Genomic DNA, 15,510 nt, shown 5'->3' on the forward strand with positions numbered 1-15,510 from the left:
CTTGCTATCTTTAACTCCCAGCTATCTCAAACTCTGAACATTTTCCCTTGAATAGGCTTGTGCAGTCATCAGCTATTTTGAACCATGAGAGTTGTAGATAGTAGGGTTCAACTGTATTGTGCAAAAGTCATTGAGAACATGAAAGCAGTTGAATGTAACAGTTGATGGTAAGTTAAGACAAGTATTATACAATTGTAATAAAAGGACTCTCTACGTGTGGAAAAATTCCCTGACTTTGAAAAATTAGCACATGTAACTCAGCATTTTTATTTACAATATGGGAAACCTGTCAACGAAGCTAGGCAACCTATCTTGTCATGTTTTGCATAAGTGGGTCTGTTACATTGAGAATGTTGCCATCCTTTTGACAGAGCTTATGCCTTAAAAGAGCATTTGAAGCCATTAGTTGCAAAGCTCAACAAAGAGCTTAAACGAGTGGAAATTGATGGTGTGCAATGTAAAAAATTCAGAATTCTAATAGAAAGAATGCATGAAAGGACAGCAGTAAGGACTAGAAAGGACAAAAAATTAGCACAAAATTCGCTAATGCAAGCAACATTTTCAATGCAAAACAGAAAACAATCTAAACCCTGTACCTTCAGTCAATGTGCACTTGTCAGGAGTTGTTCCTCGCACATGGATAATGCCACATCTGTTAGGCATTTCATCTTCATAAGGATAGTCAGAGCCGTTGTAATAATCCAGAGAATGAACCACCCTCAGGTATAAAATCAAACGATCCAATACCCGCAATAGGCTGTTGTCACGTGATAAATCTACCTCAAGTTTCTCCCCAGGCTCCCCCTGATGTGGCGAGGCTGTTCCCATCAGTTCCATCTCCTCGCCTTCTTCCTCCTCAGTTGCATCTTCTGAAAGTGAGGCTAAAATAGGGTTTTCACTTGGAAGGTTGGGTATTTCAGAATCATCAACAGGTTTAGCTTCACATTCTTCACCCTCCTCTGTCCTCTGTAGAACAAAATAATGCACGATCGCTCAACTAACTGGAAGATTATTACTTGGAATCGTTCTTGTAACAATCAATGACTAATCACCATATAAGATCAATAAACCAAACAACACAAACGACAGGCAGACATGTTTAATACCTGGGATATCCTCTGTATACTGGCCTATACTTAGTTTGATGCATAGACGGCAACTGCTACTGAAATCTACTGCTATGTAGTTCCCTAGCTACACAAAGAACACATTGTGATTTTCTCAATAAAAGAAAACAGAAACTACAAGTGAAGTTGTGCATTTCTTAGTAAGTTGTTCGTGCAGTTTAGTAACACAGCCGGCATTACAGTAAATGTTTCGACCGTGAGTTGCAAAGCACGTTCCATTTAGCACATGATTTTATGTCAACCAAGGCAGTGGAAGTAATATTATACCACACTTGGTGCCAAATGTGCAAACTCCAAACTAAGACCCAGCTCGTTTGCTTTTTGGTGAGTTTTTCAATAAAGCCAAAGGGTGAGAATTTGATCCGCCAACGCGTCAGCTGACACTGAATGTCAAGTAATGACAGTCGGCGGTAAATACGCCTTTCTACTGAAATGTCGGCTGAAATTCGATAAAACGTATATATTATAGACTCATGCAGCTTATACCTCAGCAGCTTCTTTCTCGGCTTTCTTTCTCGCCTCAGTCTCCTCCTTGCTCTCTTTCTCATACAGTGTAGATCGCTTGTCCAGTATGCGGATGAGCCTGGCTGCTAGTTTGATGTCATCACGAATGACTTGTTTTGTTGTAGCAGCACCAGCAACTGCTCGAACTCGACGAGAAAGATCCCTGTTCACTACTGGGCTCAACTCGACATCTTTCACCTTAATTGAGTGAAAATATTTAAACCAAGTTTGCATTCCATCACTAAAACTACCAAATTGAAATGAAACACCACTTGAACCACCATACCAATAGTAAACCTTATTTTACTTGTCCAAGCCATAACTTGAATCTTAACCTTCAAGACTTAAATGATGCATACTGGACAACCCCCAAAATAGCACATATTTTGCGAGAACAGGGTTCAAAATGTGCCAGTATTGTAGCTGACAGCAGCTCGCTATTTTGCCGCCAGCAGTATATTATTCGTTGCCTGCTTCAAACTGAAGTTCACTGATCCTGACTAATAACAACCTAAACTGACAAACTTAAATGTTTGACCATAAGAAAGATATCAAAATAACAACAACAACAACAATAATAATAATAATAATAACAATAACAAGAACTTTATTAGAATCTCCTCAGAAAACCTATTTACAAATCTTCACACATCCCACTATTGTAGACTAAAATTTTGATGAAAACAAAATATCATGAGATCCTAAAATACTTATTCACAAGCTCATGCCATCATCGACTTTCTATAATTAGTGGACATACACCCGGTTAAGGTCTATATGTAAATGGCAGACTTTCATTATTATCATAATATGATAATAGAAATAATAATCATAATCATAATCATAATCATAATCATAATCATAATCATAATCATAATAAATTAACAGGAATGTAAGAGATGGGGCTTCTTTCAAGCCAAGAGCAGTGAAAACGATGTTGGTTGCGACAACTGCTATTTTTTGCATTATAACTTGTCACTTTTCAGCAGTTCAAACAACTATTGAAAGAGAATACATGTTAAATCCTGTTTGGTTACAACTTAAATGTTGAATCCATAGCCTTTATCAACCCCGCCCCCCTTTTTAGACTGATTGATTAAAGGGGATGAGCAACCCAAGTAAATATTCTTAGGGCAACTTAACTACATCCTGTGGCTGCCCCTGAGACAACAAGAAACGAAATCTAGTTTAGAGCATTGGTTGTAAAGTCAACCATCCATTGGCTGTTAAGTCAACTATCGAGGTTGACTTAAAAGAAAATAATAAGTGGTAAGGTGACAAACTAGTGACTTATAAAATGAATATCAATTTTAATAGCAAGACAGAGGAGCACTGACTTAAGAATGGGAACAATGTTATTTTCAAGTATAATTATAATAATTACACTGCTGTACTTGGCTTTGTAAATGACATGGTATTCCACTAACCCGAATGTTATTCAAATCCCAGCAAATTTCTTTTATGTTTACACTTCGATCAAAAGTGATCCATCCTCGTCTGAAGAATCTACAAATAATAAAGTGAAAATAAGCACAATCACACAGCAGCACGCCTCCATATGAACTTTCTAATAGTGTTGGAATTGACATTTCATAATTGATTATCAGGAATAACTGGATTGTCACAAACAATCCATCATTGATTACAATCAGACAACACTGCTAATAAGTACTCCGTGTATTTCTTATTTAACCTGGCTGAGTGCATACAAGTTTAAGCATACCCCAAGCTCAGTAAAAGAACCTGTCTTGTTGAGATCATGGAAAACAAGTACACAAGGCAAGGCTAGTGGACTGGGTTACTTTGATTCAATGTTGTAACATTCTGTATTTTACCACAATGTTGATGATTGCTTTGATTGCATTCATTTGAAACACTTGGGATAGCAGTAATATTAGAGAAATCATTGTGAAACATATTTTTTCGGGCCATTATTTTGTGAGTTTTTGTTTAAGTTTTGGTACAATTTGTTACTTCAACCAAGTAGGTTAGTTTGATAAAAGCAATGAACTAGCCAATCCAGACTTGACTACCAGCTAACTGAACACCTGGAACAGGCTATTAGTATGGGAGAAGAAACACACAAAAAATATACCTGTTTAGTGATAACCCCCTTCATCTTGGTATTGTTCAAATATTTGCCACTGGACTAAACAGTGAAGTTTGAGCCCAGTCATCATGTTTAACTTACTTTCTGTCAGGACTGGGATCTGAGAGAGCAACTCGAAGATATCCAGCGAATCTTTTACACACCTACAACAAAAACACTTCCATTGCTAAGATGTCCAGCAAATCAATTACATGAGAGCTACAACTAAAGCATTTCCACAGCCAAAAGTTAACCAGTACCGGTATATAATCCTATAGATTAGTGTCAAGATAAAAAGGATAAATACTTACAGCTGCAATGTCAGCTTTTGATATGTTTGGAGGAATACTCCTCATGAACAGAGAGAATGTTTTGTGCAGTGCCCGTGGTCCTGCTGTGATGGAAAGCTGATTTCCTTCATCACCATCAATTTCTTCCCCTTCCTCCCCATCTTCTGTTGTATCTTTCTCCTTTTCCTCAACTGCATTTTCTTTGCCGTCTTTTGACGATTCCTTAATGGGGCTTGTTTCTTCAACAACTTCCCTCTTCTCTGAAATTTTGTTTGAGTCTTCTACTGTTTTTTCTACCTTGACTGGATCAACTTGTGACGCCATCTGAAACAAGATTTACATAAATTATTATGTTATTCAGCAGGAGATTCCTGATGCAAAACAGTGGTTGTGTATCAAGAACTTTCCATAAAATGATAGATGCTAATGGAATTATTTTCCTCAACATGAATCTGTTGTTATTTAGAAATGGTATTCGGCCTTACCAATGTAAAACCTTTTGAACACTTAGTCCTTTGCTCGTTATTGATTAGGACTAACCTCTTACTAAACTACATAAGACGCCAGGCCCATACTGAGGAATATTGGCCTGAGGTTATGGCAGTACGGACAGAGCCTAGCAAGGTCCATACAAAAACACCTAAGGGCCAGTTTCTTAGTATGGCTCTAGTTAAGTTAGTACCTGTAAGTAATTTATTATATATGGCATAACACAAAAAATACACAGTATAAGACTGTTCCCATGTATGAGACTGTTCCCATGGAAATGGTCCATATGGCAAAATCATGACCAAGAAAACAAACAATCAAGGCTCAGGTTTACCTCAAGACTACCTTGCCATATAATAAACAAGTTAAATACTGACTGCCTGTTTCTCGTGATAGCATCTGGTATAGCACCAGTCTTACCTGTTCAACTGGTTCAGCTTGTTCAGCTTGGAGAGGAGATGCACTTGAAGGTTTAGCCTCCATAGGCAATACCTCCTTCCCTTGTGCCTCACTGCTGCTTGATTCTGGAAGCATCTCAACATCTTCATCTCTCTTCACTCCAGTGATGCCATTATCAGTACTACCAACTTGGTCTGCATCTTTTTCTGGGAGTGAAGAGCTGCTTTCTGCCTGCTCTCTGCTACTTGTTTCAGCCTGGAAAGTTTGCTTGGTTTCTTTTTTGTGTGGACCTTGAGTTGAATCTGCAGCTGTATCATCTGTTGAAAGAGTATAGAGAGATATCAAGAAAACTTTATGACTTACTTTAATCAGACAAAGTATACTTTCAAGCATCTAAACTAGCCTTGAAAATTCTCCCTACATTGCACTTGCAAGACTCGGGCAATGTGGTGAAAATTATTTTTCTGATATCACTCATAGAGGTAATCCTAATAGCACCCACATTCATACAATATGGGTGATTGCAGAAAATATCCATACCCTACCACAGGCAGCATGAACATTTTAACCCCCCAACCTTGCATTTGAAAATTCCAAAATGCTCTACCCCCATGGCCTCCGAATTCCAAAACTGTTACCCCCCTGTCCCTTCCAGATTTCCATTTTTTACTTCAACCACCTGGATTCCTAGTTTGACTTCCTACGAATTCCAAGGAAAGAGATTTTGAGATTTTACACTTAAATATTATATCTTCCAAGAAGTTTACCAACTGTCTACAGGGCTTGAAATTGCCACCAACATGATTGCATACATTCAAGACTAAATGTTCGGCGACTAAAACTTCTTCCTCTCCAGTTGAAATTTTGCAACTAGTTTTTGACTAAACTAGTGACGGAATAAAAATTTCCATTATTTTGTGGGTTAATTACTATGGAAATTAGACCATCGCTGGGCAAATCCTGCCTAATTTACCTTTGATATAGAAAAGTCTTAATGTCATAGTTAAATGTGAGGGGGTGAGGGGATTTTGTATTTTGTATTTTATTTTTATGTATTTTTCTTCCCTTTTGGTGGTCTGTTTTTATATGCGGTTTAGACTCCTTTATAGATCGTCCATATGGCTTAGTTTTATTCTTGGTAGTGGTCAATAAATCATAATAAACAATTAAATAAATAAATAAATATTATTGTAATTGCAAAGATTCTAGAGGTTGCCTTTACTCAAATCTTAAACAACTACAGGGGTAGCGTGGTGCGAGATATTTGAACTCCACTTGGTAGATTCAAACTGATTTAATGACAGATCAAGTCCATAGATCTATTTCACAATAGGTAGTGGAAATAGTGAAAACCAGTAGATCGCTAGTGGTAGCAGATATGAATAGGAGTAGTAGCTGTACAAGTAGATGTAGTAGGTTCGAACTGAAAAGCGATAGTTAAGAACATGTCCTACTTAGATAAGGCATAAAATACAAATCTAACAGGATAGAACAATCATAATAAATTAACAAGATCACAGCGTGAAACAAATAGACGTGACAATTGATACTTGAAACTAATAAAACTGAGACGATAACGACTCTTGTCGTAACAAACGAAAATATCAACGGCTATCTTGCAAAATAGCTAAATATAGCGTGAAAGAATCACAATTTGGTAATCATATGACAATTGGACTAATACGGCAACTTGACAATGAGCCTTAGCAATAGTAGAGTTGAGAAAGCAATTTCAACAAAACCTAGATAAACTAAATGACACCTTTTCGTGATAAAGAAAAGACTAACAATTCGTGACTTAGAAAAGAACTACAACAATAAGAACTTACATACTTTGGTTGACAACTCACACCAAAAGGTAGCAGAGAGACAGCAAAATACACTTGAAATAGCGGCAACTTGGATCCTCTGATCGTAGCATGGTAGCAGTGTAACTTCACTAACAATCTCTGACTAAAAGAGGTTGTGCGTCATCTTTTATTGCCTATGTTACGTGAAAAAACTAGGGCATTGTGAGAAACATGGCGCCCACAATAAAGACAACTTCCCAGCGGCAAAATTCCTAGGACTATTACATACGTGTGAAAATCACGATTTTATGAAAGCTTTAGGAAGTTGCATAGGAAATTGATAAGTGATCGGCGTTTCAAAACTAACAATTATGAATGATATTCACTTGTTCAGACGCCATTAGAGTGGTTTCTTTATGAATATGTATCGCTGGCACATAGTAAATAAACATGGCAGGTCAACGGGTTGGCGTTCGTCACAAATGATTTTCTGACAAAAAAATTCATCAACTTTAAGGTCTCTGGAGCCCAATGCACTTCCTAGGTTTTATCGCTTTTCTTCTGTAAATGAACATGATCACGTGTGATCGATTAATGCTTGTCTTGTATCTCTACAGTAGTCAGCAGTGTCATCATTTCATTTGTACTTTCACACTCTTGTCTGTCCCTCTAGAAAACCCCCTAATGCCCTTGGAATTGCAATCATAAGTACCCCCCCATGCCTTTGGATTTCCAGTTCAAAGAACCCCCCTTACCCTTGGAATCCCAAAAAGTTGCCCATGGTATAGGTATGGATATTTTCTGGAATCACCCATATTACCTACACTAATTCTGAACCTTGTGAAGATAACACAAATCTAAACCTTGAAGAAAAAACTCGTTGACAGAAATATTCCACAACCAACAACAAAACAACTCTACAGGACTTTAGAAACAAAAACAAACTTGTACCCCCAAAAAATCTGAACCCAACTGAGTGCAAGACAGGCATATTTTGACTATTCCTTAGATGGAATATAATTAATTTAGTCTCCAGTCAAGTTGTCTCACAAATTTGGGAACCCATTAAGGTATCTTGGTAGGTGGGTTGACAGTGTTTGGAAATTGTGCTCTTACACTGGCACTTTGAAAGAAAACCCCATCAACCTATACATTTTCTGAAAGCTTAATAGTTAAAGAATACAATTAAATCTTTGAAATTTTATAAAAAGGTATTGTCGCAGTGAAATTCAAAGAAATACACAGAAACGCTGCTTCACTTAAACTGGTTTGCATCCGCGTTTGAATTATCAGAGCAGCACGATTAACATCGGAAATGTTTTCTCACACATTACCCTCAAAAAGTCTGTCTGCGATTTTCCAGATGTGGGTTGGTTTTTTTCCTACACCCTCCTAAAGTTTGATATTTTCAACGCAGACGTTTCCTTCTACTAAAGAGGCCATAACTTTGAAACGGAAACGAAATTAAACAAAGTCTGACACACTTTTTCGAAGGAGGTATCCTGGAACATACCTGCCAATTCTATTGGAAGATGCCTGTAAATAAACTAAAAATGTTCATCCTTACATGCAGTTTTATTTTACTGAGAAAAAGACGAAAACCTTTTATGAGATTGGTATGATTAGGTGTTAAAAATCCCTTCTGCACTGACAGAAAAAAAGTGGTAAAATACTGAATAAATGATATCTCTGGAAATATTGAAGCAGTGTTCTTGAAACTTGGCACCACCAATGTGCTTCACAAAAGAACCAAAATGGACACTGCGTCAATTTTTCCAGAGATATTGTTTATTCAGCATTTTACCACTTTTTAGTTACAAACAATATGACATCATCGCTGATCTAATTTGCATAATAGGAAAGTGTCAATATCTCTAAAACGAAAAAAGATATTTCAAAAAGAAAAATGCCATTCTTCTGTATTTTGAAAGGCCTTTCAAATAAGCAGAAATTATTTTTCATATCATATGCACTTTAAAAAGTAAAAAAGCTTTTCTTGCCATTCTTTCACCAAATAATTATTTTGCAAAAAGGTGAATTCTTACGAAAAAAGGCAAAAAATATTTTTTTGGCTGTTCAAATTGAGAAGACTGAGATAATTGTTATCTCAGTGTTCTCAATTTGAAGAGCAAAAATATATTTTCCGCATTTTTCATAAGAATTCACCTATCATGATACCTTAATTAAATGTATAAAACCACAAAGGTTACTACCAAATCTACTAAAATATGTTTTTAAGGTATCAGTATACCCCAAAATTGACCACTTTTTTGCATTTTCAGATAGATCTTACTGCAATCTTTCATTTAACACAATTTCTATGAAAAAAGATTGATTCTAAGCATTCTTTGCAATAATTACCTCTAACTGATAGCTGTCAACGGGTTGTCACATTAAAACATTGTGTGACAGAATGCCGCGTAGTAGGATTGTCAAACATTTGTGTTTGGTAGTCAACTAGCTGTTATGAGTTTTCTTCGCGTGTAGATTGTTGATTTGGGCTTAAATATGTCATCAAAGAAACGCAAAAGTTTGTGTCCATTTGCAAGTGTGAAGAAAGCACCAGAGAGGATAAAGCCAGGGCAGAAAATTTCAAAAACAGTTGATCAGAATTGGGCTGATGTGTTACCTGGCTAGTGACAAAAGTTCCTGCTCTGAGCAGGAGAGGTTGCTTACACTGGACGAGGAAGACATTTTACATTCTCTAAAAATTACTTCCTTGGCGCTTTCACCATTCGAAGCAGTAATGGTAACATCTCAACTCAATCAGTATCTTGTGGGTTTCCTTTATGTTGTTTATTGTAAATAAGTTTTTTTTTTGTTTTAATTTCTAGTATTTTTTAATAGTTAGTTTATTGTGACTGAAAAGCCCTGTTAAAGGGAGTTCCAATAAAGTATGTATGTATATGTATGTATGTATGTATGTACGAGTACACTCTTTTGTTGCCTACGGCATCTCTAAGCTAAGGCATTTTAAAAATTGAAAAGAAGAAACGAAGCGAAAATTATTTTCTACACTAACCTCGGCGCACAAGCAGTGGAATTCAGATCTTGCACAGGATATTTCCTGCTGGAGCCAACATTTGAGACTCCTTTGTGATTGATACAAGCTCTATTGTTAAGGTATCAAAGAAGACCTATGGCCAAACTTATGGATTAAGTAATCTAGAGATGAAACATGTTGATGAACTTGCAATTATTGGTGTATTATTAAAGTCTGTTAAAACAAGCCGGGTTCATACCATGCAAGGTTGCACTCATCTCACAAACGTAGGCTTTTTTGCTGGCTTTTGTTGTACACATAGTACAAACACATACGTCCAGAATAGCTAGGGTGGCAAAATTGCAGCTGAACATGGAGTGGTAAAGGTTAAGGGTTTGTGGGTCACAGAGGACACTCCTACCAAAAACTTCATGTATTCAAGTTGTAGGAGCTTACAGACCTTTTTCATTGCATTTCACTCAAGGCTATAGGTAAGGTTTCTTACAAGACAGCACTTCTTTTCCAAAGTGGGACCACTTGTCTCTGTATATATTGCATGTAAAATACATCAAAATAAGTAGCCTCTTTTGCAAGCATTTTCAGTGTTGATCCAAAAACTTTGTCAAGCCATAAATATGTGTTCCAACAAGCTCACAGGGGGTTTCTTTCCCTCAACCTCATTCCCAGGGTCTCTCATCTTACCGTCCCCTGGAGTGAGCGAAGAGAGACCCTGGTTGGGTCTGGCCACGTGAAACTTTGACAATTGAGAACATCAGGGAGGGGTCCTCTGTAATCAGAAGTTTGTCGCGTTGAGCTTTGTCGTGCACTGCGACCGCCACATTACCCGCGGTGTTTATCAATACTTAGCTTTCAGGCTGAAATTTCAAATAATATCTGTTCCAAGGTTTACCTAAAGGTTAAGCAAGTCTGTCTCGTGGCAATTTAGTGGTCGTGGTTTTCAGTGTTGCCGTCTTACCCACTGGATGTATGGAAAGTCAGTCATATTTCAACTGTGGACATCGAGCAGCGCAATTTCATCCCGTAGTAATTGTTTTCTCTTTTGGATGGGCTCGATCAAATTGATGCAAAAAACATAACAACGTCCCTCGGAAAACGTATAGCTTTCTCAAAGTAAAGCTACGGCAGTCTCTGAAGAAAAGCTGGACGAAGATAAATATGATATTTGTGCAACACACTGTGCTTGCAAACACTTCTAGTCAAATAGCTGGGCCCGGCGTCACTTGCGGCGTCACAATATAGAATGCAAGCAAGCAATATGTTCACGGAATATTTTAATCTTTGTCCCTGGAGAGCCAATACTTAGAGCCTAAAAACATATCTTGCAATAGAAACGAACCTAAACAAAGTATAAGCACGGCATGGCAAATTACAGAGGTGTCAAACTCTGAGAAGTGCAGTAAACAGCGGAAGCCATGCAGACCTATGACCTCTAAAAATATGCTGTAACATAATCAAGCGACTCTGCTCTACTTATAATTTCCATTTCTTCTAATAACACAGCATAAAAAGTGCCCCTCAGAAACATGCTTGAAGCAAAGAAAGGTCGAGAGATTGAATGAAAATGTGCACAATTCTCTCGAACCGTTGGCACCACGTACACTAATTTATTAACGACACAATAAAAATTATATTTTTCTTTTTCTAGCCTCCTTTCACTCGAAGATAAATCCATTTTATCAGCAACGACGGCTAAATGCATACCACGACAAGTTCGTTGTATTATCCTTCGCGCTCCGCAAAGTTCGGGGTGCCGATGGCGCAGTGAAACTTCAATAAATTTTCACCATTTCACTCCTTTCGAAGTGACTTTGGCTTTCAGTAATCAATTAAAAGGCCCTGAATTCTCTAAAATTATTTTATCGCCGGTAACAAGACCTACACTTCATTCTGAGGTAAAGATGAGTCAAACATCTTCCATACACAGCCTCAGCTGTGGTGTGCAATTCTCCATTCACCTTCTTGAGGAGATTTTTACAATATGTAACGTCCTTCACTGAACCATACAACCTTCAGCGACTTAGATTTCCGCTATCAGATGATGGATAAGTTTTCCTTGGCGTTTGCGGAATATTACCGCTGGACATTGCTGCAGAACATCATATCGTTCTTGGTACGGATTACTTTGGTGACAACACATCCTGCACTCCCATGGGCTAAGTATAGACAAAATTCCTACTAAGCCGCCCATCCCTTCAATAATTTAATTGTCATCTCCCAGATTCCAGGAGACACGTGACCAGACCCAACCAGGGTCTCTCTTCGCTCGCTCCAGGGGACGGTAAGATGAGAAACCCTGGGAACGAGGTTGTCTTTCCCTTTGTTATCTTTTCAATCAGGAAGCAAAAGTGTAAACAAAAGACAGGGTAAAAATCATTTAAGCTTGTCAAAATCAAGTATTTGCGAATTTTTTCCAAGTTTATGTGCATTTCACATCCCATTCAGAGTTCAGATCAATGTACCAAAATAAACAAGACAAGTATAGGGAACTCAACTTTCACCTAAACTTAAATCCATGTCAGTTGAACGTGGACTACTCAACATGGAAGACTTAAGTGCTATAAACTGCTGAGCTGTCAATGAAGGTCCTGCTTGATTGAATGTTGGATCTCACAGGAGATCTAATCAGCCAAACTTGAAAAGTAAAATGATAATAAGCCAAAGACTACTGCTACTGCAAAGCTGACACAACGTCATAAGCTTAGCTTATATTTAAAACAATATTTTGGCTGGCCTCAGGTTTAGATGTTACTAAATTATAAAAATGAAATTACAATATCATATAATGGTGCCTATGTTTGTCCTGTTTTCAATAGCTGTTTCATTCATTAAAAATTGTTCATTTCGCTCATATAAGTTCATTAAGGTTGACGAATAAGACATGTTCTCATCAAAGCTTACCACATTAGCATGAGATATACTCATTTTCGGGTCACTTTCCAGCAAACAAATGCACATCTGCTGGTCATTTTTAATGCCTGGACAAGTCAAATGATCGTGAAATTCAGCCTTCCAGTTGGCCATAGTACTAATTCGAACATTCCAAGTCAACTCCACTTCAATTTAGCGAAAGACCTAATATTAATGGTCATGTAAAAGCTACAAAATCATCATTCGGGCTGGCTCAACGCATGCATTGAGTAGTAATCATGCAAACATGATAGCGAGGCTAGCACTGACTGCACGGTTACACGGGGAGCCCTCACATCTGTTAAGATTATGAATAAAAGATTAACCCACCTTTGTCTCACATGTTTTGTGTTTTATGGTGGCCATTTTGAATTTTTAACACGCGTGCTGTATGCTAGTGTGAGGTCTGAAACCGAAATTAAGGGATTTGCTCAGAGCCCACTTGGAGCTCGAAGAAATCAACCTTGTCACTTTATTATCCTCAGTGAGCAATCGGATCTTCCGGGAATTTGCGAATTTTCCCGCCCATCCCAGACTTCTGTAATTTCTGTAAAAATTTCTGTCTAAAAATTCATAATGGCCAACACAAAACACGTGTGATAAAGGTAGGTTAATCTTTTATTCATATTCTAAATGGATGTGAGGACTCCCTGTGTGGTTACTATTCCTGTATGACACTGGGCTCGGTTACTATTCCAATATGGTGTTGGGCTTGGTTACTATTCCAAAATGGCGTCGAGCTTGGGCACTCTTGTTCGGGCCAAATAATTACGAACAGTGTCTACACCTGAGAGAGTGAGTGACACATTTGCATATTGGAGTCCGTGCAACAAACATGTTTCTACACTTCGGGTATCCACAACTTTAAAAATGAGCCTTCACTTTATCGATCAACGCATTATTATTTTCACATGTTTTGTGTAATAAATGTCCCTATTCCGTGAGAGTTCACTTTTGTGTGTTATTGTAGCCCATTATTATTATAGCACATATATCATTAAATAAAAAAAGCCACGCATCATTTGGCGTAATGTAGGGGGACACAACCTTGCGGGTTGGCATGGGAAGTGACTTTGATTTGTGTAACCTATAAAAGCCTCACTTGTCACCAGCACTACCACACTGGAAACAGACAAGAATAACAGCAGGTCAACTTGATTACAATAACTTTGATTTACGTTAACCTTTCAAGCCTCACCTATCACCAGCACTACCCCGCACTGGAAATGGACAAGAGTATTGGCAGGTCAAATTTGAATGCATGACCTTAAAAGCCTCACTTATCTCCTCGGCGCTGAGGAAGCCAGCACCGGATCAGACAAGATCATTAGCAGGTGCACAAATGAAAGGGGCAAATCACTGCCCAAAGCTTGGGGGAAGTCGCTACCCGAAGACTTAACTGCCAAAACCGAAGGAGGTGACCCCCAGGTTTATTGACAAACAAATACGTCCCCCACACAGGGAGGGAGGGTAGGAATTTTCTTTACTTTTGAACAAAGCTTACTGAGTACAGCATCCCACTGAAGGGAAGTGCTTTTACCCTGAATAATGGTGCTTTCATAGCTAGACATGTCTATGGGTGTAACCAATAGAAAACTGCCATGATGCAGATCATATTGTGATAAGACTACACAATCTTTCGCAACTGAAAATACTAAAATTGCAGTCAGCGATTCTGTCTTTTGCAACACTTAACACAATAAAGCATCAAGGATCTCACTCAATCTCTGCAGGTGACAAACATACTGTTTTTTTTCAGTGTTCTAACATAGTTAAATACAATAACTAAATGTTTCTGAGGTTTGCATGTCACGCACCATTAACTGCATTTTACTGCTTGTGCCGTAAAACTTTCTTATCTCATTACACCAGAAGAACGACCCAAGGTATATTTTCCTTTGTATCTCAAAACAAAAATTTCAGAGAGTGAAGCACACCTTTTGAGTTCATTTCCAGGGAGTTTTTAACATTTTTTGCTCAAATTTGGAGAAATGCTGCCTGATCATCAGGCAACAAAGCGGTGGCAGGGAATTAATAGTTTTTGCTTCTTTCAAAAGTTATGACTATTTTAGTGAAGAGAATGCATGTTTTATCAAGTCTCAAAGTTTAACAAACTATACAAGTAATCAAAATGTCCTGATACCGTTTTTTAGTGCAGAATGCACTACCGAGATGGTTTTGGGGGCTGCCTGCCACTAAGGCGCTAAGCGCTAAGGCACTAAAGTACAAAGGCGCTAAGGCACGAAGGCATGAAGACACGAAGGCATGAAGACACTAAGGCACTAAAGCCATAAGGCACTAAAGCCATAAGGCACTAAGCCCTAAGGCACTACGACACTAAGGCACTACGACACTAAGGCACTAAGCCCTAAGGCACTACGACACTAAGGCACTACGACACTAAGGCACTACGGCACTAAGGCACTACGGCACTACGGCACTAAGGCACTACGGCACTAAGGCACTACGGCACTACGGCACAAAGGCACTACAGCACTACGGCACTACGGCACTACGGCACTAAGGCACCACAGCACCACGGCACTACGGCACTACGGCACTAACGCACTACCGCAATAAGGCAGTAAGTCGCTAAGTCGCTAAGCCGCTAAGCCGCTAAGCCGCTAAGCCGCTAAGCCGTTAAGGCACTAAGGCACTAAGTCACTAAGTCACTAAGTCACTAAGTCACTAAGTCACTAAGCATTAATGCACTGAGGTGTAAACTTTAATGTTTGTTTAATTAATTAATCTCAATTAATTAATTAGTCTAGCGACAAGGAAATGGTGGGAGTGAGCTGGGAAAGGTACACGTGTACCCTACGTAAGATGTGTTATATCTATGTCAGTTGGGAGTAAACATCGCAAAGCTATACATTTGTTTCAAGTAACCCCTTGCTCTCCTTGTGGTACT

The 15,510-nt window shown here is 38.4% G+C and overlaps 1 protein-coding gene across 4 annotated transcripts in view; it reads right to left on the minus strand.

The window, feature by feature from the left end:
* LOC110063375 (serrate RNA effector molecule homolog) overlaps nt 1-15,510 on the minus strand; it is a 73,667-nt gene that overhangs the window by 13,251 nt on the left and 44,906 nt on the right. For all 4 annotated transcript variants that reach the window (XM_089270496.1, XM_089270497.1, XM_089270495.1 and 1 more), the window contains 6 exons: nt 4,920-5,215; nt 4,032-4,334; nt 3,823-3,884; nt 3,059-3,137; nt 1,614-1,829; nt 597-966 (listed from right to left, as the gene is read on the minus strand). In XM_089270496.1, the coding sequence (XP_089126622.1) occupies nt 597-966; nt 1,614-1,829; nt 3,059-3,137; nt 3,823-3,884; nt 4,032-4,334; nt 4,920-5,215 (1,326 nt within the window). The remainder of the gene's footprint in view (nt 1-596; nt 967-1,613; nt 1,830-3,058; nt 3,138-3,822; nt 3,885-4,031; nt 4,335-4,919; nt 5,216-15,510) is intronic.

The sequence above is a fragment of the Orbicella faveolata genome, unplaced genomic scaffold (genome assembly GCF_042242905.1).
Source record: "Orbicella faveolata isolate gen_17 unplaced genomic scaffold, um_ofav_v1 contig_34, whole genome shotgun sequence".
Taxonomy (NCBI): domain Eukaryota; kingdom Metazoa; phylum Cnidaria; class Anthozoa; order Scleractinia; family Merulinidae; genus Orbicella; species Orbicella faveolata.